A 26,125-nucleotide genomic window follows, 5' to 3' on the forward strand; every position below is an offset into this window, starting at 1 on the left:
CAGAAATGCTGCTTGTGTTTTTGCAAGCAAGACAAGCCAATTACTACCCACACCCAAAATGTGATTTGTCTGTAAACTTTTAAAAATGCCTTCAAAGTGCTCGTAAGTGAACTTTGCTATTTAATCATAGAGTTAAAAAATCTGTGGTTTTTTTTTTTTTTTTTTAAGAAAAATGCTGTTCCACCTTACTATTCAATGAGAGAGGTTATCAGTCTCTACCTGCTTTTATACATCCACTCGATGGATATAAAAGTCCCCCTTTTGATTGGTATGGCATTTGCTATTTTGTTTTAGAAGAGATAGTCAGAACATTCAATTATCACAACTGCCTCTTCAAGCAGCCACAAACTGCAAACCACACACATATAAAAATAGTGGCTACCTCACATATGCAGTTTATAGCTATCAGAATTTGAACTCTGGAGGAATCAGTTATAATCATAAATCTAATGGCACCTTCCACCACTGCTTATTTTTATAGGCATGTTTTTCTCAAAGTATATTCTATAGACCATCAGCCCCATAAATTGTTAGAAAAAAAAAGCAGAAAGGCTCACTAGCATTTAAAAGTTGGAAAATGTTACATATTCTATTCGCTTCTTGAACACTCACCTTGCACACAGTCATAGTAGGCTCTGAGAAGTCCCATAGTAAAGAAAATTGTTAAATGTCACATTTTCACATTTATTTGACTCTAGGACTCTATTCACATTCTGTATGACATTTTTTTGCAAAATGCTAACATAGACCAATGCAGCATTATCTTGCTAGAATCTAAGCTTCTGTGAAGGTAGAGACTTTCCATCTTGTTGGTATCCAAATCCCCAGTACCAAAAATAATCAACACATAGTAGGTGCTCATTAGATTTCAGTTGAATTGAACATTCATTTGCTGTTTCTGAATGTCAAGAGAAGAGACAACAGCCTCTGACTGATGCTTTCCTTCCTATTCTCTCTCTTTAGATTAAGTTAGATGCTGCGAAAATCAGACTACCTAGACTGCCTCACGGATCCTACACGCCTACAGGAACGAGGCAGAAGGTCTTTGAGATCTGCGTCTGCGCCAATGGGAGATTATTCCTGTCTCAGGCAGGAGCTGGGTCCACTTGTCAGATAAACACAAGTGTCTGCCTCTGAAAAACTATCCATAGTGGACATTGTCGGCAGCATAAAGGCCTTTTTTGGCTTTAGACACTGGCTGCCAGCTATTTTTACTAGAACACAGAAAGCCTATCAAAGACCTTGTGTGTATGTGTAGGTGTGTGTGTGTGCTTGAGTGTGTTCGCGTGTGTGAGTGGATATAAATATATATAAATATATATAAATAAATATATATATCCTCTGTATAAAATGAGGTTTCAGTACAAAAGGAACCATGGGTGACCCTGTGATATCCACTGTCATTTTCCATCCCATCCCCACCATCTGTGTGACAGAAATCTAAACACACATCCGTCCCAACATTCCCCAGACTATTCAGGATCACACAGCATATTGAACACTGACAGAATCTTCATCTAGATGTTCGAGTAACAGCATATCTTCTCTTTTAGTGTCATTACGAGGGAGTGATGGCGGGAATCTCAAAGTCGCACTCAAGCTCTGAGACCTTTGTATCAAAAATAGGCATTTGATTTCCTGTTTTAGCTTTAGTAAGGCTGGCTAACTTCCCCCTCTTCAAGCTAGGGACCGGCAACGCTGTAGAAGTCAGCCATAGGAACTCAAAACAGCTGGCCTACCTTGGCCACCAAACATATTGGGGTTTTTGTAGTTGAATGAATGAGGAGGATGAATTTCAGCAAATTTTGAACTGCTCACCCAACTTCTGCTATCTTGCTCCCTCCAAACTCACAGATTCTCCTACAGTCAAATTAGGAGCTGTAAATCAGCACAAAATAAGATAACAGCTGCTCCTCAGTCAGCTGGAAGCTACTCAATGGCCTGACGGGCAATGAACAAATGGGTGATATGTCTGTTTAAAGGAAAAATGGCTTAAAAGCTGTTCTGTTCTCACTTCTGACTTTAACCAAAAGATTTCAACCCACAATGATCAGGTCAATCAAAATCCCTAAGAGCAGAACTCCTACCCCAAAAGAAGCCTGGAAGTCTAATTAAGAGTAGCATAAGGAACCTAATTACGTTTACCATGTTTCTTGGGATTGGTGGGTAATGTCAAAACATGCCCTTTATTTTTAAAGGCATTCACAAACTCTCTGACTTTGTTCTTCTTATATATTTTTTCAGTGCCGGGATATTCATATTCCTAAAGCCACTATTGTGTTTTCTCTAAGAAGCACTACATGCCACCAGAATTGCTCACTGAAAGATAATACACACTGAGTGTCTTTATGAGAATCACTGTGTCCCCTGGGGCCCAGCAGTACCTGCTTCCCTGTATGTGGAAGCAGCACCTCATTCCCGCCATCAGCTACCTTTCATCACCCCACCTTCATCATCATGCTCCAGGGTCACCCTGGCCAGCTCTTGTGCTGGGACAGGGGATTACACCATCTCTGTTCAAAGAGGGGGAAATGTGCCTATGCCTTAAGTCAATGCACTCAGCAAGGAGAAGCACATCTTATTTATCTTGTTACCTATAGTTTATTTTGGGTGATTGGAAGGGAATGATTTAGTTATGACTGGACATCTTAAAAGCTGATAGACAAGCCAAATGGCTGGCAGATGTGGATTTCAAAGAGCCCAGAATGAACTCATCACTGGTTTAGACAGTCCTGGATGCCATTTGGAAAGCAGTGGCCCTGCAAGCCTAAATGAAGTAGTTATTTGTAGGCCTGGGTGGCATTTGGATTTTTCTTTTCCCTCAACAAGGTTTTACTTTTTCTTACTTTACAAGCAAGGGAAGTTTTGTGGTAGGAGAGAAATAAAAGATTTGACATTTTTTGAGATGACACTAAAGCATCAGGCTGAGATTTGCATACATGGGATGTAAAAGCAAGCTGTGTGTTGCTTAGTCACTTAGAAGTAGATGGTGGGGGACTTCGGCGTGGGTCCTGGCCTGGCCAGTGATGCTGCTGGCATCCAGACCCCAAACTCACTCCAAGCACTCTTGTTCAATATCTCATGCAGAAGAGTTGGGCTGGTCACTCTTAGGGGTGAGACCCAGTGATTGGTTGGTTTGTAGCACTAAGGTCTAAAAAGGAAAACCATAAAAGACATCAGATTATGCTGGATCAGTATAATTAATATTCCATAGGGCCATGTTGCCAAAAACCCTGTATGTATCAATACAGGGTTTTTCCAAGCCAGGAAACGCCCTTCTTGGCTACTAGGAGCACCTATCCCATATCATTCAGATAAACAATAATAGCTACAAAGTCATGTGTGGCTAGATAGGTTAAGACAGATGATTTTTTAAAGTAGACTGTCTTTGCATTTTGCCATCTCAAGTTCATTAATCTTTAGATGACAAGAAAGCAAAAAGTTCCCAGAACCTTTTTCCTTAGATTTTGTTCTAATCACCACGTGAAAGAATAAGATTAGCACCACGAGTTTTATGCCAATAAAAGAGACTGGTGTGATCCCACATGCAAAATTTAATACTAAGGGTAGTGAGATCACAAACAGAATAAAAATAAGAGCAATCAACCATATAAATCAAGTACCTATTCGGAACAGACATAACATTCTATTTTTCATTTATGCTAAGTGACCACAATATACAAAGTAATAAGCAGGAAATTTGATATGGGTTAAATTATGCATTTTGTTCAGATTTTGGAAATTGGTATGCATTATAAGTTTCTCAGTGTACATCTTTTTATCCCAACACCCTCAAACTAGAATATTTGTCAGTGGTCAAGAGAAAAAATTTTACCTGAATTCTTGGGGGCGGGAGGGGGAGCTTTTACATTAAAATCTACTAACACCTACTTTTTAAAAAATGAGATTCTTTCTAATCTTTATATATGACATTTTCTAGACAATCGCACCTTTGGGTATATTAAACAGCTGGTATCGTAACAAAGAGTCCAAATGAACCTTCAATATACTAGAAGTTCTAGTATGTTAATATTGTTCAGAAGATTTTTACAAATTAAAAACTGATTTCCAAATATGTTCAACATTTACTTCTATTTGATATCTGCTCAAGAAGTCATAGAAGTCTTGGGAAACTATTCGAGTATCACAGGGGTTTTTCGAAAGCCCTTGTGGTGACATCTACCTAGGTAAAAGCCTGACGTGGCTTTATAATTGTTATGTTACCCAAGGGATAAACTTGAACTGGCTTTGAACATCCTTTAGGTCATTTTCTCTTTGGATAATTTTCATCGCATATCCAGCAACTATAGACCAAAGTTTGCTTGAGGTTTGACCCTAGAGCAGAGGTGGGCAAACTATGACCTGGAAACCAAATCTGACTTACCACCTTTTCCTGTAATTAAAGTTTTATTGTCACATAGCCACATACATTCATTTACATGTTTTCTGATTTTACACTACAGCAGCAGGATGGAGTAGTTGTGTCAGAGACTATGTATCCCACAAAGCATAGATTACTTACTATTTAGTCCTTTACAGACAAAGTTTCCTAACCCCTGACCTAGAGGTTTTTGTGGTATGCATTGGATATAGCAGGAAAGAAAGCACATTTTCAAACAGCAGGGAGTAAGCTTACATTTCTGTGTAGGCTTGGGAATACAGTTACTTGGCAAAGTCTTTCAGGAAGGAAGCCCTTCCTTATGTTACATGTGGAAAGCCTGCCTTCCAAGACATGTGGAAGTAAGTGATCCACCTGCCAGAGAAACACAGGCTCAGAGGATTCCTGGGAACAGGGAGGATGGGATTAGTCGAAAAAGAAAGTTATGATCCTGCAAGACCCTTAATAGATAGACCATACCAGGTTCTGCAGGTCAGCATCATTGTGTAATGAGAAGTGAAATAGGGGACCCTGTGGTTTAACCTTAGAATCTCTTTCCTGTAGGCTCTTTCTGCATCTATATTCATATAAAGTTTTCCATCTCACCCTCCCATAGTATAGAGGGATGCCCATTCCATGGTCCTCCGGAGAATAGTTTTGACTTAACATGTCTTTTTAGCCCACATCACGTCAGTTATCAACACTGCCACTGTGCTTACTGTTCCTACAGCCACACCAGGCTTGAAGAGTTAGTGAGACCAACAAATAATTGGAAGTATTGGAAAAAGCAACTTAAAATACATGGGGACAAAAAAAAATACAGTAAAATTCTTTTTATCAAGCTGATGCTGTGAGAAACCAGATGAATGCCAGTTTGGCTTTATTTCTAAGAATCTGGGTCTTCATTCTCTGGTGTAGAAGGAATGCAAAAACAACAACAACAACAACAACAACAACAAAAACATATTTTGAAAAGACATATTCTGACATCTCTGCTTCTGTGTGGTAAGGCAGGTTCCTATCAGACATTTATCCGTTTGGTCAACATCCCTTTTGCTCATCCAGGTCTTCATACTCAATATTGTTTAAAAAAAAAAAAGTATCAGCTATGGATGACTCTTTGGAAGTATGAGTATCACGGTGGGGAGGAAGGATTTTTTTTAAATGTAAATGACCCCCATTTACCAGGCCCTAATCAAAATTACTTAAGGGAATCCCTCAGCCTTTTATTTGGAAACAGCTGAAATAAACTTGCAGCAGCTAGATCAGAGTATCTTGCTTTATTTTAGGCCAAAGGTAGTATGAGGTTTGGACCAAAAAGGTAAATAGATCCATTCTAGCACCTGATACTGATTTTTCAAGGCTCTATGAAAGGTCAAAAATTTCATTAAAAAGACCAGTTCTCCCTCTTCCCCCATCCCAAGAAATCTTAGGCATGAAAAGGATAAGGAAACAGCTCCTGGAATGATACATTTGCATGGTGCCCTAGTAGCAGGTTGGGAAAAAGTTATAATATAAGAAACAACCTTCGAAAACAGGCCTTTTATCTCAAAGATAAAATGTCTCTCTTGTGGTCTTTCATCACTATCTCCATGGTGGGAAGGTTCCCCTAGTTTCAACATATTTCCATTAAAATAGTCAAAGCCACGGCATTGGGATGTCAGATGCATCTCTTTCTTTGTGGTAATCGGAATTTAAAATTATACAGTTGCCTCTGAATTTCTCTTGCACAAAGCCAAACCACTGATAAGAGATAAAGCAGTCTGAAGCCTGCTGCTTCAGCCAGCACAGCATACCACAGGCGCTCGCACTTTCAAAAGCAATGTGATTTCTATGATTCTTAAAAGCTTTCTTCATAACGGAGTCCTTGAAATTTCTCAAGGCAGTTCTGAATGGCAAAGGGAAAATAATTACTTGTGGGAGGTCCTCCTTTTGAGTATTGTTAGAGCACACATGTAAAAGAAAATAACCTGTTTGGGGCAACTCATGCTCACACATGCTGTTTTCTTTGGTTCTCCCCCTACCTTCCTTTTGTAGATATTGACAGAATAGGAGGAAATTAGCATCCTTATTTGAGAAAGAGCAAGAAAGTCACGAGCCCTTGATGCAATAGTAAGTGTGATGTCATCATACAGTGTTAATGATGCTATCAAATCCATCAATAAACAGTCTCAAACCTTCCAACAACAGTGCTCACTGCTGCTCCTCAACTTCAGCCCAGCAAGCAGTAATATCGTCACCCATTTTGAGATTTGCAGGTGGAATAGAACAAAGAAACAGCTACTGTAATCAAGAAACATATTTAGTGTCTAAATCCACCTGTTGCAATAGGAAGCCAGAGTGGGGTTCCAAATGCCTCATTAAGTATGTGGACAGCCTCACTAGTAAGTGAGTGAATTTGGCTTCATCACTGAACATTAGCTAAGGTCAGCTTAATAACACAAATATGAGGCTGACTTATTTGGAAGAAGAGAAAAGAAAACATCTGCTTGATCTAAAATCTACCCCACATGCCTAGAGTTGTCTAATACTCCCTCACTTTCCAATGGCTTCACATCCTACTTCTACATTTGGGGTTTTTTGGTGAAATCAGAGAGCTCAGGATTTCATAAAGTGAGAAACTCCAAAATGGTCTATTAGGTTCCATGGGAACACTTGTAGCTAAAGGATTGTCTGAGGGCAGGAAGACGACACTTGTCAACAAGGAAGACGATGTTTCTTTAGTTCCCATATTCATCTAATTCATGGGGTTCTAACATTTTGGGGGGCCATAGATTCTTTTGACAATCTGAGCCAATCTATGAAACTTCTCCCCAAAAAGAACCACCCCACAAAATCTTGCAAAACTTAAGAGATTTTCCTGGATCTGAAGTCTACCCTAAGACATGGGAAAAGTTGTATTCTATTATTCAATTTTAAGAATATTTATTAATATTCACTGAGCTATTGCTAGGCACTGTGCTAAACATTTTACATACATTCTTCTATTTCATCCTCAAAACAATCCTTCGAGTTGGGTTCTAATATAGTTCCAATATTCGGATGTGAAAACTGAGGCTTACAGTGGCTAAGAAACTTGCCCAAAGCCACTACCTAGAAAATGGCAGAGCTGGAATGTAGGTTTAACTCCTGACCACTATGCTATAAAGTCACCACATGTCAAACTAATTTTCAAGTTGTTGGGACATGTCCCCTACTAGGTTTTAAACTAGATCTTCTTTGGTATATGAAGCTATAGAACTTCTATTTTCCCTGCTTTCTGTAGTCTCTCACAGTGACAGCATCTATACTAAAGTATAGCTATCTAAGGGGAAAATATAGAAAGCCTGCCTGAATAATAGAATCTAGAACAACAACAAAAATATTAATTTGTTCTGTGTATGCTTAAGTCAAGCTTAAAAAAAATAGACCGGAAAATACCTGGGTTGTTAGCCTCATATTTAGGAGAAAATTGTAATACTCAATTATCTGTGGGTGTGGCTAAACAAGTCAGCATTTCTGTACACATACATCTCTTTCCTTTATACTTCCCTTCAAAAGGCAAATATCTTACTTTTGATCTTTGACACTATTTGGTCAGTATTCTTCTCTACCTTCACTTGTGGCAAAACTCAAGGAAGGGATCAAATAGAAGGAAGCTCATTTCTATCATTGTCTCTGTTTCCCTATAAGAAAGAACTACCAGGGACTCACTGACTGCATTAGGCATACAATGTCAGAGCTGAGCTGACCACTCTGGTTCCGTAATGGCTTTGGCCTCACACCTTGGCAGCCATCATTAATGGGCCATACCCTTCCCCAGGTGCAGAATTCTCCTCCCCAGAGCACTCAGGCCATCACTACCAATTTATCTGAGTTGGAAATGAGACTTATTTGCCAATTCTTATTTTTAAAGTGGCACCCTTTAACTTTGAACCTGTATATTTTACACTGGCATCCTAGATTCAGCAATGAGGTTGGTGGTGTTTCAACTAGGAAGGGAGAAAATGAGTGCATCTGAAGTTCCTTACAGCTTGGTTTCTTTGGAATGCTTTCATCTTCTAAGCAAAGGGATCAGGGTTTGATCTGTAAGAGTTAAAAAGACAAAGTCGTTCTGAAGAATTAACTCAGCCAGGGATCATGCAAAAAGATTAGAAACCAGAATGCCCTTGTTAAAGCCCTGCTGTCAACCTGCCTTCACCCAGAGCTTAGAGGGCCACAGCAGCAAAAAGGTTGGGGTCCATCCCGCTCTGATGTGCTTTTTCCACAACACATATCTGGTCCTCTGGGAGGACTGTGGATAGAGCTCCTCACCATACCCAAAAGACTCAGCCCCAGTGCCAGTGCTCGCCTGGTTCAACAACCCGCTGCAAAACCTTAGTAAAGGGATGAGCCAAAAATGAAAAAGACTCGACTCTACAGTAAGTCAGTCAAGGATTTCCTTTTCAATGGTTTAAGACATCCAAATGGCAAGCCAGGAATAGATACCATTAAAGGGTCTCATAGGACTAACCTCACCAGAGCCAGAAATCTAGCTCTCTGGAAGAGATGCAAGATTCTAGGAAAGTAAAGGGAAGTGTTGGCACATCTAAATTTAGTGAACACAGAATTAACTTAATTTTTATCTAGTCTTTCCGTGACAGAGGGAATAAAGTTTTTCATGTATCAACCACATCCCCCAGTCAGGTTTCTCCCTTTTTGAGATTATGAAGAAGCTGAGACATACTTCTTAAGGAGGTCGTGTTTTAGAAGGAAAAGGCAGAGGCTATCCATCATTATGCTGGCTAGATGCGCTTCTGAAGAAGCCAAATTCTGATGTTCTTAACCAAAATGGTGAGGTTATGGAAGTCCCATTTGCTTGGAGATTTTGGAAAAAAAAAAAAAAAAACCCATTCCCATAAAGCAATTGAATTCAGCCTTTGGATTATTTTTGGTTTGGTTTTTCTCTGGTTTTGGGTGTGAGGCAAGAACAGCTTTTTAGTTTTGTTTTGAATAACATCAATCCTTGCACACTCTATGCAAAAATTTTGTAAGCATTGCAATAATGCTATGAATTACAAGGAACTATTTTAACTTTATTACATTTTCTGTATAAAAAATTTGTATTTAATATTATTTCAACCGCAGTCTTGTAAAATATATTAATAAAAATAATGATTGGTAAGAAGGAAAGCACCCTTGTCCACTTCTTTAGGGAATTCCTCTCTCACAGTTAATAAATCAGTCACTCCTATTGACTCTACCTCAGACATAAATTTTCAGATTAACATCTCTTCCATATCCCTTTGATCAGTTGGGTAAGCTATTTTGGCTCTCGGGAAGAAATTCACACAGGTTGCTTTATGAAAAGAGAGCTTACTATAAGGTAAAACATGGCCTGGAATTTGGGAGTCCCCAGGATTTGGAGCATGTCAAAGGAACAGCCATCCTCAATTTCTTTTCTAATGACCTATATAGGCTTCTCTGGCCACAGTTTACTACTGCCCTCTCCACTGCTCCCTTCTTTGTCTTTGAAGAAGCAAGCCAGATTGGTTCCCATTAGGTAAAACCTTTACAACCAAGCTGCTTTAGTGCTCCTGGTTAGCCTACAAGTAAGCCATCTTTGAGTCAGGTGCTCATCCCTCGTGCTCCCCTAGATGGGGCCATGGGTGAGACAATCGATGAGAGAAGGTATTGTGGCAGAACCACTTGGATTCACTCACCACAATTAATTCTTCATTTTGAGCATCTCATCTCTCCTGGTCTTCCACAACGACAAGTCAGTGGACATGCTAGAATCTGCCTAGAATTTATTCCCATCTAGCACCACCCACCCCAGGATATCATCCTTCATGATCTTATCCACATATCATCTTCTCTCCGTGGCCCTCGTCATTCTTCCTTGATTCCCTCATTTGTTCTAATTTATTGTATAACCCTACATTGTACTATGATTTACCCATTTACCTACCTATCTGGGACCCCAGAAATGCTTATATACATTCTTAAAGTTTATACAGAATCAAATATATATCTAAATTGATCTTCACAACATTATAAGGTAGATAGGTAATTTCCTCATCTAGAATATCTAAACAAATTTTACATATCTAACATGTGACAGAGCCAATGTCTTTTCCCAATTGGATTTTCATCTAAGGCTACATCTTATTTCTCATATCCTGACTCCAAATATCACTGAAGCAACATTACAGAACTCCTAAGATAAAAGGATTTGATAAAAATATTATTCCCAGGCAGAGCGCAATTTATTTCCAAAGATGCAGTAATTTTATTACCTAGCTTCTCTTTGGGAAAAATTTACCAAAAAAAAAACAAAAAACCAAACAAAAAAAAAAAACAAAATCTAAATCAAAGGTAATGAAATCACAATTCAAGAGACTTGGTGAGAAAAACCACTGAATCTTAGCTAAAAAGATAAACTCTAATGAGAGACAGAAAGGCTGTTACTGACATGTCAAACTAATTGACATCACTGTTGAAACAAAATTAGAAAGCAGATGAAATACCAGGAAGCTAAAAAAAGCTCTATGCCTTGTCTTCCAAGGAAGGAAGGTTTAAAAAGTAGCAAATAGGTATAAATCAGCAACTTTGAGATTTCTTCTGATCTTTAACCCTTTAAAAGAGATATAAGATTATGTGGCTCACTTTACCCTACGAAAAGAACCCAGGGTAGGGCAGGGGTCGGAATAGGGATCAGAGCGTAAAGGAATAAGCAAAATGCATTTCAGAAAAACTTGTGAGCAATGTGTATGCATTAGCATGTTCAGTTGAGTCCAATGATAGGGTAATTTTAATTTGTGAATGTCAAATGTTAATTATTCTCAATAACACCGAACTCTTGCAGCTGAGGCTCAATATACAGCCCCCAAGAAAGACCCTTATGACCCATCAATGGACAGACGATGGATGAAGCTTTAAGACTCTCTGGCAGAAATAATTAAACATAAATTTAAAAAACACTTGTAAGATTTTTCCAGATAACTCATACTAGAATCTAAAATGGGTATATAAAATGTGAGAATAGAATCTTCCAAATTATATTATATTTTAATAGGAAGTAAGCATTTGGAACAGCCAAATTTAGGATAATAGATATTAAATCAAGGGTAGAAATTATAAGAGTACATAATCTATTTTAATCTATTAGAAGATGAAGTCAAACATTGCATTTAAAAACATTTGGTGCAAAAAATTAACCTATTAAACTTAAATAAAAGGAAAATCAATATTTTAAAGTAAACACTATGGCAAAAAGTATAGGAGAGATTCAGATTAACAAATTTATAATCATAAAGTGCCCTGTCTTATTGATTATACATGATTAAACCACTGTGCTGAGAAGGCAAGTAACCAAAAACAAAAATCCAAAACTTTGAAAAATAAATAAACAGAAGAAACTTAACAAATTTAATTGTAAGGGAAAATTTTTAACTACTCCCCTGTCTTGTAACTTACAATATGGCAAAGCAAAAAATTAACTCATAAACACACACACACACACACACACACACCTCTCTACACATGGCAGGAAAGAAAAAACTTCTCTTTGTCAATAATCATATAAATGAAATAAATATCATCTCAAAATGAAAATGTTAAACTTTTCAGACTATATTCTCTGAAAGTAAAAACAGACAATATATTTTATATTTACATAAAATCCCAAGAATTTAAAAACACTGCCCCTAACTAACTGGTGATTTGAGAAAGAAACAAGCCTATTTAAAGAATGACAGTTAAAAATGCTACAAATGATGAAATTTAGCCAAAGCAGTCTTTGACATAATAAGAGCATTTAAACTTGTCAATAGAGAAATGAATAAATAAAGCATTCAACTAAGATTCTAGAAGAATCAAGAAAAGAACAAAAATCAACAAAACTAAGATGGAATAAGTAATTCTAGATTTTACATCATAAAAAAACTAAAAATCTAAAAAACAAAACTGCTGATAAATCTTTTAAAATATTAAAATAAGTTTAATAACACATAAAATAAAAATGTGTTATAGCAATATAATTCCTTGTAAGAAAAATAGAAAACCTTGATGAAATGTACAATTTTGAAAAATTAACCATAACAAAAATTGGTAAAAATTAGTAAAATTAGTAAAAATTAGTGCTTGTTTCATAAGCAAAAGTGAAACAATTTTTGTTTAGGAAATTCTACAAAAATATACCTTTTCTGATGTAAATAACATTACATATATATAACGTACGTGACATACCTATATACATTCATAAATTAACATGTGAAAAAAATTGCCATAATTGATCTGCTGTAACCTAGGCCAGATAAAAATTTAAAATTTTTGAGAGAGATAAATATTAAATACAGAGACCAACTCTCAACTACATAGACTAAAATTGATAAAGACTGTCTTGTTTTCCTTTAAGTTAATTTACACACTTAACAAAATGCCAATACTTTTAAATCTCAACAGAAATTTTCTGGGAAGTAAACAAAATAATTCTAAAATTTACCAGGCAAAATAAAAGAGGAAAAAAAAAAGGTAAACATATTCTCTCTAAGAAAAATCATTAGAATTACAAAAATCTAACAGACTGTCTAAAAATTACAGAATAGCAATAATGAAGATAATAACATTTCCAAATCAGAGACATAGATCAATTGCATTTGATACTATTTTCCTACCTGGAAAATACCCTTCACCTTTCTTTGCCTGGCTTTCCCCTGCTCACTTTCTAAGATTTTGCTGAGAAATCTCCCTTCAAGAAGGCTTCTCTGGCCGGGCGCTGTGGCTTACGCCTGTAATCCCAGCACTTTGGGAAGCCAAGGCGGGTGGATCACGAGGTCAGGAGATTGAGACCATCCTGGCTAACACGGTGAAACCCCGTCTCTACTAAAAATACAAAAAATTAGCCGGGCGTGGTGGCAGGCGCTTGTAGTCCCAGCTACTCGGGAGGCTGAGGCAGGAGAATGTCATGAATCCAGGAGGTGGAGCTTGCAGTGAGCCCAGATCGCGCCACTGCACTCCAGCCTGGGTGACAGAGCGAGATTCCATCTCAAAAAAAAAAAAGAAGGCTTCTCTGACTTGTTCTGTTAATAGATCGAGTAAAACTTGCCCTGTACTTTGAGGGCACACTGGACAACCATGATAGAGGGCAACCTCTATCACGGTTGACATTGTACTGAAGCAACCTATTCATTATTCTGTTTAGCCTACTAGAATATGGCTCAAGATCAGACGCACGGCTTCCTCACTATTTTATCACTCAAGCCTAGCAGAGTGCCAGGTGTCTAAACTGAAATGGTTGAATTGGAGAGACCAGAAAACCCAGAAAGAGACTCAAGTGAATATAAGAATTCATCATCTATCAATTTACCAGTTCAATCTACTACTTATTCTTAAACATTCCAAGACAGAGAGCAAGAACAAGATGGTGGTCTCTGTACTCAGCTTACAAATGGGCAATCTGACAAAGAAATAAACAGTTGCAAGTGTGAAATAAGCAGTGATCCAGCAGAACATAGTTCTCCAGGGAAGCTGATAGCTGGAACACCATTACAAACCAAGGGAAGAGGTAGTGATTACTTGATTGTTATTAGGAAAACCGATCTGCAGTTTCCTTGGTGAGGTTGCGGGGGCTTCAGAGTCACATCTTAAATTAACTCCAGTGGACCAGAGTCAAATATGTTTGTTCATCTGGCATCTATTGAATGCCTATTCCCTTGTAAATAAATAACACACTCTCTTTACTCTTGAATAAATATCTCAGAGCCTAATGAGGTAAACAAGGACCTAAAATGATCACTTACAACATAGTATGAGCTGTGAATAAAAGACAAAATAATAGGCCATGGAATAACAACCTACTTAGGATCTGTGGAAGAATGACAAGGAAAATCTCAAAAAGGAAAAACTGGCACATTCATGCATATGCAATTCCTTTTCCCTCTCTCTCTCTTTTTTGAGACAGAGTCTCGCTCTGTCGCCCAGGCTGGAGTGCAGTGGCAGGATCTTGGCTCAATGCAACCACCACCTCCCAGGTTCAAGCAATTGTCAAGCCTCAGCCTCTCGAGAGAGTAGCTGAAACTACAGGCATGTACCACCATGCTCGGCTAAACTATTGTATTTTTAGTAGAGATGGGGTTTCATCATGTTGGCCAGGCTGGTCTTGAACTCCTGACTTCAGGTGATTTGCCCACCTTGGCCTCCCAAAATGCTGGGATTACAGGCATGAGCCATGGAACCCAGCCCATATGCAATTCTTAAATTCTTTCATCACCGTCCCACTCCCACAAATAAGAGAACCTTAAATAATAATAATCAAGTAAATAGGAGAAATGGTTAGAAATTACGAACTTTGATGAGTTAATGCAAATTAATTCTTATTAACCCATCAAGATATCAATAAATATATGAACAAAAGAGATAAGCACATAATGCACACAAGTGAAAATGTACATTGTTTCCATTCTAGAGCACTGGAAGATAGCACAATTAATAACCACTTTTCAAGAAAAACAATATTTTCTTGATTTTAAGATGCAATGTGATTTTACAAATGGTAAAAAACCCAACTTCGACTCTACCAAATAAAATGTGGTTAAATCTATCAAATAAATGTGGTGAAACCATGGTCATACCCTTGCAGAAAAAAAACAATAGGATTAAAGTGAGCTGTTTTTCCTTAACCTATCAGACTGTTTAAATAGTGACTTTATGGAGGGCAACGTAATAAGGCCGTTTTATACTATATGTTTAGCCCTCAAAAGAACCTGTAAGGTAGGCAGCATTTTCCCCATCTTAGAGAAATCATGCTCAAAGAAATTAAGAAACTTGCCTAAAGTAATTCTACTAGCAAACGGCAGAGCTTAGTACTAACTTCAAAATAATTCCTCCCATGATTTGAAGTTGTCTACCTTTCAAAATGCAGTAAGACAAACATTTGCACACTGATGCAGTGGGCACTGGTATATTCTTTCAGAAAGTAATTGATCAGTATTTTTAAATAGTCATAAAAATGTTTATACAACTTCACCTAGTAAACCTATTTTCAAAATTCATCCAGGCAACAATATTTAAATAGGAAAATGTTAGTAGCAGGAGTGTGCACTGTAGCAGAATTTAAAGATGGGAAAAATTAGCAATGCCTCCTAACCAGACAAAGGAGAAGGCCAACTAGATTATGGTTATTTTAAATTTATGGAATATTACGCTGCCTTTAAAAAGATTTGTGAGGATTTAATTTCAGTATGGCAAAATTTGATGTTAAATATGTAAAAGTGATGTGTACACATGAATCAAGACTGCTAGGGAAACAAAGATGAAGCAAGTTGATTTATTTGGATGGTGATATTGTAGGTATTTCTTATCATTTTTGTGTTTATAATATTTGTATAATAAAACGTTTTCAAAAAAGACTAGTATCTTTTATTTTTCCACAAAATGGAATTAGTGGCACATACTTTGACCCTACAAATAATCCTCATGAAGAAAAATTCATAAACCTAAAATTGTTTAACACAGTATAAAAAAATTGGAATTTTCCTTTTTTTCCCCAACAACAGGAACAATAAGTAAACAAATTATGGTACACCCAATCAATGAAATAAATATTAAAGTAATTTTGGAACTCATGGAAAAATGTCATGTTTAAATAGGTTTAAAATACCTAGAATTACATGAAAGATCATTACATTTATGTTTTAGTCAGTTTGATATCCTATAATAAAGTACCGAAGAACAGGTGGCTTAAAAGCAACACAAATTTATTTCTCACAGTTCTGGAGACTGGAAGTCACAGATTAGGGTCACGTTCCGGTGAGGGCCCTATCCAGGTAGCAGGCTGACAACTTATTGTATCCTCCCATGGCAGAAAGAGAGCAAATGATTTCTCTGTGGTCCCACTTAAAAGAGCACTAATCCTATTCACGAGGGCCCTACCCACATGACTTAATCATTTCTCAAAGACACCACTTCCTACTACCACCACATTGGGGCTTAGATTTCAACATACAAATTTGGGGGAACACAAACTTTCAGTACCTTGCAAGCTATGTGAAAATATATATATATATTTAAGGATAAGGATCACTGATCATTTTAAATGATGGCATTAATATGAATCAGGCTGTTTATTTTTGTTTTTCTAAGTAGAGTTGGTTTATTACCATTAATTTTATAAAATGGATGAACAAAAATCATTTTTAAGCTTGGCTTTAAAAATTATTTAATTTGTAATTTTCAGTTCTTTTATTCAAGTCTACCAATGAGTCAAATTTGAAAAGACTTCTGAACACAGAGAATACCTGGGGATTTAAGGTTGCTTCTCCTTCTATTCCACAGAAGAATAAAACCTTTGAAAATGTTCTGCTGGCCTCTGTGATGGCTACAAAGCTGTACTACAGATTTGACATCAAAGAACAAGCCACACATCTAAGCTTAGTTTGGGCAACAAGGTGGTAGGAGCTTAGCTCCCCTACTGGATTTCAGGTAAGGGCTAGGTGAGAAAGGCCCCAACCCTTCCCCCTTTTAAGAGACATGAAGAGAAACCAAAGAAAATGTAACCACAACTGGAAATGGATAGCTGCCTATAAATTGTGACTGTAATAACTGATGTAGTCAGGTCTTGGACATCCTTTCTGACCATTGTTACCTCTTTCATTCACTTTCATTCCTCAAACTCCCATAACTACTCCTCCTGTCTCAACATTCCAGGTTGGTTTTGTTAAACCTTGCAATTACTGCAAGTTAAACCTTGCAATTCTAATTCCAAATGGTTTCATGCAGATTAGTAAATCTTCAATCCATCCTTTCCATGATTTCTACACTTCATAACCTACCTCCCCTCCAAAATCTAACTGATCTTCCTGCTCCCTATAAGACCCCTTCACAGATAACCTACCAAGGTCCCCAAAATTCTATAATCAACCCGTTCTCCAGTTCAGTTACCATACAGTCCAGACAGTTATCACAGGGGTCCTTCTCTACTCTTTAAAAGCTAAATAACTGATACACTATAATCTGGCCCAACTAGCTCATCTTTTTTTAATTTTTCTCCTCCAGCCAAATGGGTATTCTCCAACCAAATTATGCCCTGTAAGAGGAAAGACTTAACACAGAGTAATGGATACAGTGAGGAAAGATATTGGTTATGTTGTCAGCTAAACCTGTGTATTAGTCCATTCTCACACTGCTATTAAGAAATAACCATGACTGGGTAATTTATAAAGGAAAGAGGTTTAATTGACTCACCCTTCCACAGGGCTAAGGAGGCCTTAGGAAACTTACAATCATGGCAGAAGGGGAAGCAAACATGTCCTTCTTCAGATGGTGGCAGCAAGGAGAAGTGCCAAGCAAAAGGGAGAAAAGCCCCCTATGAAACTATCAGATCTCGTGAGAACTCACTATCACGAGAACAGCATGAGGGTAACCTCCCCCATAATTCAATTACCTCCCACAGGGTCTCTCCCACCATATGTGGGGATTATGGGAACTACAATTCAAAATGAGATTGGGTGGGGACACAGCCAAACCATGTCAACCTGTGTCTAACCTAGACCAGTGTTTAAGACCACGTTCCCTCCTATAGAATGCCTCCAAGTTCTGATCTCAATAACCTGGGCTCCTGACACCTTCAACCATCCCCACTCAGTGTTTAAATTCAGTTTTCTTTAGCACTGTGTATATAGTTTGCTCTCTTCCTTGAGGAAGGAAACATTCCTTCTCTTCATTCCCCCCTTTTTTTTTTCCTGAATCTTGCCACTCTGGACCTACCAAAATTGTCAGATCTTTCCTATTTGTAGGAAAGGTCCTTTATAATATACACAGACCCAAAAGTATTCTCTCAATCCTGCCCACCTCAAGAAACTCAACAACCAACATTTTTTTTTTAAACAGGGTCTCGCTCTGTCACCCAGAGTTGGAGTGCAGTGGAATAATCACTGCTCACTGCAACCACTGCCTGCCAAGTTCAAGTCATCCTCCCCTTGGCCTCTCAAGTAGCTGGGACCACAAGCATGCACCACCACGCCTGAGTAATTTTTGTATTTTTTGTATAGAGGGGGTTTCGCTATGTGGCCCAGGCTGGTCTTGAACTCCTGGGCTCAAGTGATCTGCCTGCCTTGGCCTCCCAAAGTGCTGGCATTATAGGCGTGAGCCACCGTGCCTGGCCTCACCACCCAAATTCTTAAAATCATAGTCTATGTTTACTTTTTCATCATTTGCACACTTAAAGATATCCTCCAATCTAATCATTGTCCCTATCTCTAATATAATATGGTTCTCAAGTCACCACTGACCTCCTAAATGGTCAAATCAGAAGGTTTTCCAATGGCCATGTCTCCATTTTGACACAATCTAGTCCCAAATTCAGGTTGTAGTAGACTCTGTTGGTGGCCTCCTCAGCATCCATTTACCCATCCTATTTCCTAACAGAACTCATTTGGATGAGGCACCCACCCTGTTCCCATGACATCCACGTAACTCAGGGAAAATAAAATGTTATCCATAAACAATAGACACATGAAAGCACTCATGCTTCTTTGGCTTTTGTTTTCCATTTTGAGAAAAATTTGCTGATTGCCTGGCATCCCAGACAGATCTCTGACATATGTTTTACAATTGCATAGTTAATTTTATTCCTTCTGACAGTTATGATTCTTATAGCTACAAAAACAGTGTCTTAGAGAAACCAGAGAGGGCCCACTCCCCAGCTCCTCAGTCACAAGGATAAGATTCTAACACCAACATCTCTTCATGCCTTTCTCCTTACCTATTGCTATGGTTTGAATATTTGTTCCTTTCAAAACTCATGTTGAGATTTATTCCCAAGTCATAAAACAAGACTAAGATTTTCAATAGAGTAAAATTTAAAAAAAAGAAATATATTCCCCAACATGATAGTACTGAGAGGAAGGGCCTGTAAGAGATGATTGGATCATGAGGGTTCTGACCCTCATAAATGGATTAGTAAATTAATGAGTTATTATGAAAGGAGAACTGGTGGCTTTATAAGAAGAGGAAGAAAGTGGTGAACTGACTTGGGACGCTGAGGTGGGAAGATCATTTGAGCTCAGAAGATTGCGGCTGCAGTGAGCTGTGATTGTGCCACTGCACACCAGCCTGGGTGACAGAGTGAAACTTTGTCTCAAAAAAGAAAAGAAAGAGGAAGCAAAAGAAAAAAAAGAGAAAGAAAAGAAAAGAAAAAGGAGAGAAAAGAAAGGGAAAGAAAAGAAAAAAGTCCTTAGCTGGCACACTGGGACACTCAGTCCCCTCACCATGTGATGCCTTGTGCCACTCTTCAGAGAGTCCTCATCAACAAGAAGGCTCTCACCAGATGCAGCCCCTTGACCACCTTGGACTTCTCAGCACCCGTAACTGTAAGCAATAAAGTCTTCTTATAAATTACCTAGTGTCAGATATTCTGTTGTAAGCAACAGAAACTGAACTACTATGCCTATTAACTCTTTCTTCAGGTCTTGGGGCTCCTGTAATATCTTTCCCAGCTCTTGGCCATCAGTCATTCTTTGCTATACAAGATTGGTGACACAAGAGCAGTGACTTTTTTTATATTCTTCTTTTACTGCCTCTGTCAAAATATGTTTTCACATGCATTGCCAAATAATCTTTTAAATTACCTTTTAAATTACAAGACACCTATATCATCTTGCAGACAGAGAAACTAAGTCCCAGAGAGACTTAGTGATTATACAAGTTGGCATGTGTAAAAGCAGTGGAGGCAGATTTGGAATCTGTTCAGTGCTTCTATATTTACTGAACACCGACCATGTGACAGGGATTCCAAGGGCTAGCATTCCTTAAAAACTATTGATGTGGCATGAATAAAAGAAATTCAACCTTGTTTCCAGTATGGTCACTAGTTATGTGACTGTGAAAAGCCTTGAGCCTCAGTTCCTTCTCCTCTGTAAAATGAAAGTGTCAGATGAATGGTCTTTGCCAGCCCTCATGTCTGGTGATTTTACATGGTGCTCTGTGAACTACATATCATCAGAGTAACCAGTGCTGAATCTTGAACAAAACTAGCTCATTCATTCATTGCCCAAGTATTGAAAGAACACATACTGAGTGCTGGCCATTCTTCTATGTGTTTGGGGATTATAACAAACAAGGTAGGCGTGGCCTCCATCATCATGGAGTTTACAGTCTAATGGAAAGAGGCAATATAAAAATATACCAGCAATCAATCAAGATGACTTCTGCACAGGGAAAAGTACAGTAAAAGAATTAGACCCCTCCCTGAGGAGGTGACATCTGAGATGTGATGGGTAGAAGTCAGGCACACAGACATTTAGGAGAAAAGTATTCAAGCAGAGAGAATGGAAAGTTCTTAGAAAAATGTAGCAGGTAATTAGTTTCATTACTTAGAAAGACCGTACATTCAAATGCTTTGCTCATCTTCATTTTCTTCTGTGAATTAGACATGTGAGATGCAGTTATTGCCTTTCATCTCCTGGGAGAGTGTGAATATTAATCTGTTCTCCAGGAAAGGAGAACACTTTTTAGGTCTAAGCACAGCTTCTGTAATTGACCATCAACGACAATAATAAAAAGATCAAAAGATACACAGAGTGCTGTTGAGGCCAACAAGAAGGGAGAGAAAGAAGTCCTTTGAAGTTTACAAGAAGAAGGAGGAAGACAGAAGTCACTAGTAGCAGACATTTCACACCACACCAAGATAGAGGCAAAAACTTCAGAAGCCAAGATTTAGTAAACACCATGGATTGCCAAGGGTGACTGTACCCTGGGACCAGAATCTCCCACATCAGGAGAAAGTTGTGCACTTCAAAGTCCGGTCAAGGTGATGTAATGAGCTTACATCTCAAGGCCTGCTCTCTGCTTTAACCACAAATCAAAATTAAATATAAAAAGAGATAAAATGGTCTCTAAAATAAGATAAACATAGTGAAAAGCAAACACTGATGAAAATGCCAAGTATGTAAGGCTAAGGCTGCAGGGCTGCTGGGGCCCAGGACTGGGAGCTGGCAGAGGTTGCCTGAGAGCAATATGCTCACCATTTATCACTGAGGACAGGACAGAGGAGAGGGGCAGAGAGCCCCTGACCCCCTGCTTCCTACTGCTGCACCTACACAACAGGTAAAGAGAAGCTCCCCGCCTACAGCAGAGATTAGACACAGCCTCATTACCCGCTCCTGGAAGGATGCAGAATTTCCTCCACATTGCTCAGGAGAAAGAGCCTTAGTAAGTAATATAAAACCTGGCTCTGGACAAAGGACTATTGGGGACCTAAGAAAAAGACAGATAAAAAATCACTTGAGTCAGAGAAAATCATCAAAACAAAAATCTCAAACAGGAAAAATATCTAAAACATACATAAGAAACTAATACCAAGATAAGCAAATGGTAAGTCAGCAATGACACATTCAATCCATAAGAATTAATGTTATAGAGGAGTCTGAAAAGGACTTTAAAATCCTCAAAGGAAAAATGAAAGATAAACATGCTTAAAAATAGAAAACAATTATAAAAGAAAAAGAAAAATTCCAGCGGGGTGCGGTGGCTCACACCTGTAATCCCAGCACTTTGAGAGGCTGAGGCGGGTGGATCACAAGGTCAGGAGTTAGAGACCAGCCTGACCAACATGGTGAAACCACATTTCTACTAAAAATACAAAAATTAGCTGGGCATGATGCCACGTGCCTGTAATCCCAGCTACTCGGGAGGCTGAGACAGGAGAATTGTTGGAACCCGGAAGGTGGAGGTTGCAGTGAGCCAAGGCTGCAGCCAGTCAAGATCAGGCCACTGCACTCCAGCCTGGGTGACAGAGCAAGACTCCGTCAAAATAAAAAAAAAGAAAGAAAAATTCCTCCCCTCTCTCACACATATATAGATATATAGGATATAGGATAGATGAGTAGATAGTATCAGGTAAAATTTTTGTAAATAAAAAACGCAGTCTCTGAAATTAACAGTTAACAGAATAAACTCTGGAATGGAATTTCCCCAGTCAAAAAGAAAATCATTAAATTAGAGAACAGTATTAAAGAATTCAGCTAAAATACAACATGAAAGAAGGGGATAACAATGTTTAAAGTATTATGAAGATTAGATTCAGAGGACCAATATGCATCTAACTGGAGTTTCAGAAAAACAGGAGAGGAAACGTTAAATAAGCAATATTTTAAAAGATATGCACTAAGGATTTTCTAAAATAAAAAATACGCAAGGCGTCTCAGTGTAAACATACACTGAGCAAGATAAAAATTAATTCATATATAGATATATTGAACTAAAACTGCAGAAATCATGGATACAGAAAAAAAAATCTTAAAAGCTACCCGAGGAAGGAAAAAAGTTACAACCAAGAAGGCATAATAACAATGATAAACACCATCAGCTTACGTCATTTAAAGTGCTAGTGGAACACAATTAGTAATACAAAATTATTTGCACATTTAAACTATCATTAGAGAGAAGGCAGGAGAAAATGAATACAAACGTTTCTATATAAAATGACTGAGAGGATGGGAAACTCTCTAGAAGACCTCTCTAAAAAAATTCCAGCAAATTATGATGAAAATTTACCCTTGGAGGAGGAAAGAATTGGTAAGAAAGTAGGAAAAAAAGTAACAAATAATATATGAGTTTTTTTAAAGTAGTAAGAGTACAGATTAAAACCAACATATATTAGTAATTATAAATTACTCCAATTAAAAGTAAGATTCTCAGTTTAAATTTAAATATATATTTACATACATATACAGTATATTTACATATGTACATGTGTGTATATACATACATACATATGTACATATGTGTATATATACATATATGCAATACATATGTGTGTATATATACATATATGTGTGTATATGTATATATACACACATATACACTGACTGCTTACAAGATAGATATATTAAATATAAAGATAAGAAAGGTCAAAGTTAAAATATGGAGAAAGGTATTGCATGCACAAACTTTCCAAAAGGTAGATAGTATCAATCTTATAGTATCAGACAAAGTAGATTTTAAGACAAGCATAATTCAACATAAAAAGGGATATTTTTAAATAATACATGAGTCAATGCAAGCAAAACATAGCAGTTAAAAAATTTCACTAATGATTTGCCTTCAACATATAAAAAGCAAAACTTAATTGCCAGGATTCAAAAAAAAAAAAAGAAAAGAAAAAACCTAACAGAGGCAGTGTAAAAACATCTGCTTCAGAAACTGAGTTAACTAGCCTATTTTTAAAAATCAGTAAGGATACAGAAGTTTTGAATAGCACTATTAATTAACTCGATGTATTTGACAGAGATGGAACATTTTACCTAACAATTATAGAATGTACTTTCTTTTCAAATTTACCTGGGACATGTACAAAAGAGAACCATTTTCTGGGCTGTAAAGAAAGAGTATAGTTAAGCTAGAATTAAAAAAATAAAACTATATATATATATGTGTGTGTGATATATATATTCACACTTATATAGGTATTATATATTTACACATACCTAGGTATAGACAGATACTGATATAAACACATATACAAAATTGAATCCGCAACTAACTGGAAATTAACAGAACTTTTTTTAAGTTCAGGGATACATGTGCAGGTTTGTTAGCTAGATAAACCTGTGTCATGGGGGTTTGTTTTACAGATTATTTTATTACCCAGGTATTAAGCATAGCATTCATTAGTTATTTTTCCTGATCCTCTACCTCCTCTTTAGTTTAATTAGATCCAATTTGCCAATTTTTACTTCTGTTTCACTTGCTTTTGGCATCTTTGTCATGAAATCTTTGCCTGTTCTCCCATGTCTTGGATTGTACTGTCTAGGTTATCTTCTATCATTTTTATATTATATTTTTGGGGTTTATGTTTATGTCTTTAACTCATCTTGAGTTAATTTTTGTATACGGTGTAAAGAAGGGGTCCATACAACTTCATAATGACTCAAAGATTAGAAAATATTTTCACCTGAATAACAAGAATATGAGCATCAACAAATGGTGCTGGAACAACTAGATATCTCTATTCATTTTAAAAGAGAAAAGGAGTCGCTTCCAAGATGGCTGAATAGAAACAGCTCCAGTCCACAGCTCCCATTGAGGTTGACGCAGAAAACGGGTCATTTCTTCATTTTCAACGGAGGTACCTGGTTCATCTCATTGGGACTGCTTGGACAGTGGGTGCAGCCCATGGAGAATGAGCAGGGCAGGGCATCGACTCACCCAGGAAGCACAAGGGGTTGAGGGATTTCCCTTTCCTAGACAAGGGAAGCTGTGAGTGTACCTGGAGGAATGGTACACTCCTGCCCAAATACTGCACATTTCCCATGCTCTTTGCAACTGGTAAACCAGGAGATTACCTCCCGTGACTGGCTCGGCAGGTTCCACGCACACAGAGCCTTGCTCCCTTCTAGCACAGCAGTCAAAGATCGACCTGGGATGCTGGAGCTTGGCCAGGGGAAGGGCATCTGCCATTGCTGAGGCTTGAGTAGATGGTTCAATGCTCATAGTATAAACAAAGCAACACGGAAGCTCCAACTGGGTGGAGCCCACCATAGCTCAGCAAGGCCTACTGACTCTAGATTCCACCTCTGGGGGCAGGGCATATCTGGACAAAAGGCAGCAGACAGCTTCTGCAGACATAAACATCACTGCCTGACAGCTCTGAAGAGAGCAATGGTTCTCTCAGCACAGCGTTAGAGCTCCAATAACAGACAGACTGCCTTCTCAAGTGGGTCCCTGACCCCCGTGTAGCCTGACTGAGAGAAACCTCCCAGTAGGGGCCGACAGACCCTCATACAGGCAGGTGCCCCTCTAGGATGAAGCTTCCAGAGGAAGGATCAGGCAGCAATATTTACTGTTTTGCAGCCTCTGCTGGTGATACCCAGGCAAACAGGGTCTGGAGTGGACCTCCAGCAAACACCAACAGAACAGCAGCCGAGAGGCCTGTTAGAGGGAAAACTAACAAACAGAAAGGAATAAAATCAACATCAACAAAAACGACATCCACATCAAAACCCCATCTGTAGGTCACCAACATCAAAGAACAAAGGTAGATAAAATCACAAAGATGGGGAGAAACCAGAGAAGAAAGGCTGAAAATTCCAAAAAACAGAATGCCTTTTCTCGTCCAAAGGAACACAACTCCTTGCCAGCAAGAGAACAAAACTGGATGGAGCATGACTTTAAAGAGTTGACAGAAGTAGGCTTCAGAAGGTCAGTAATAACAAACTTCTCTGAGCTAAAGGAGCATGTTCTAACCCATTGCAAGGAAGCTAAAAACCTTGGAAAAAAGGTTAGATGAATGGCTAACTAGAATAACCAGTGTAGAGAAGACCTTAAATGAACTGATGAGGCTGAAAACCACAGTTCAAGAACTTTGTGAAGCATACACAAGCTTCAATGGCCGATTCAATCAAGCGAAAGAAAGGATATCAGTGATTGAAGATCAAATTAATGAAATAAAGTGAGAAGACAAAATTGAGAAAAAACAGTGAAAAGAAATGAACAAACCCTCCAAGAAATATGGGAGGATGTGAAAAGACAAATTCTACGTTGGATTGGTGTATCCAAAAGTGATGGGGAGAATGGAATCAAGTTGGAAAACACTCTTCAGCATATCAACCAGGAGAGCTTCCTCAACCCAGCAACACAAGCCAACATTCAAATTCAGGAAACACAAAGATACTCCTCGAGAAGAGCAACCACAAGACACATAATTGTCAGATTCAACAAGGTTGAAATGAAAAAAAAAAAATGTTAAAGGCAGCCAGAGAGAAAGGTCAGGTTACCCACAAAGGGAAG

The 26,125-nt window shown here is 38.0% G+C and overlaps 1 protein-coding gene and 1 long non-coding RNA gene across 12 annotated transcripts in view; one reads left to right on the forward strand and one right to left on the reverse strand.

Annotated features, from left to right (window-relative positions):
* The window catches only part of SGCD (sarcoglycan delta), a 1,056,619-nt gene extending 1,047,090 nt beyond the window's left edge, over positions 1 to 9,529 (forward strand). For all 11 annotated transcript variants that reach the window (XM_063665308.1, XM_054488390.2, XM_063665313.1 and 8 more), the window contains one exon: positions 964 to 9,529. In XM_063665308.1, the coding sequence (XP_063521378.1) occupies positions 964 to 1,137 (174 nt within the window). In that variant the 3' untranslated portion in view covers positions 1,138 to 9,529. The remainder of the gene's footprint in view (positions 1 to 963) is intronic.
* LOC129036791 (uncharacterized) overlaps positions 1 to 26,125 on the reverse strand; it is an 82,991-nt gene that overhangs the window by 46,660 nt on the left and 10,206 nt on the right. The gene's annotated exons all lie outside the window — the stretch shown is intronic.

This window comes from Pongo pygmaeus, chromosome 4 (genome assembly GCF_028885625.2).
Source record: "Pongo pygmaeus isolate AG05252 chromosome 4, NHGRI_mPonPyg2-v2.0_pri, whole genome shotgun sequence".
NCBI classification, from domain to species: domain Eukaryota; kingdom Metazoa; phylum Chordata; class Mammalia; order Primates; family Hominidae; genus Pongo; species Pongo pygmaeus.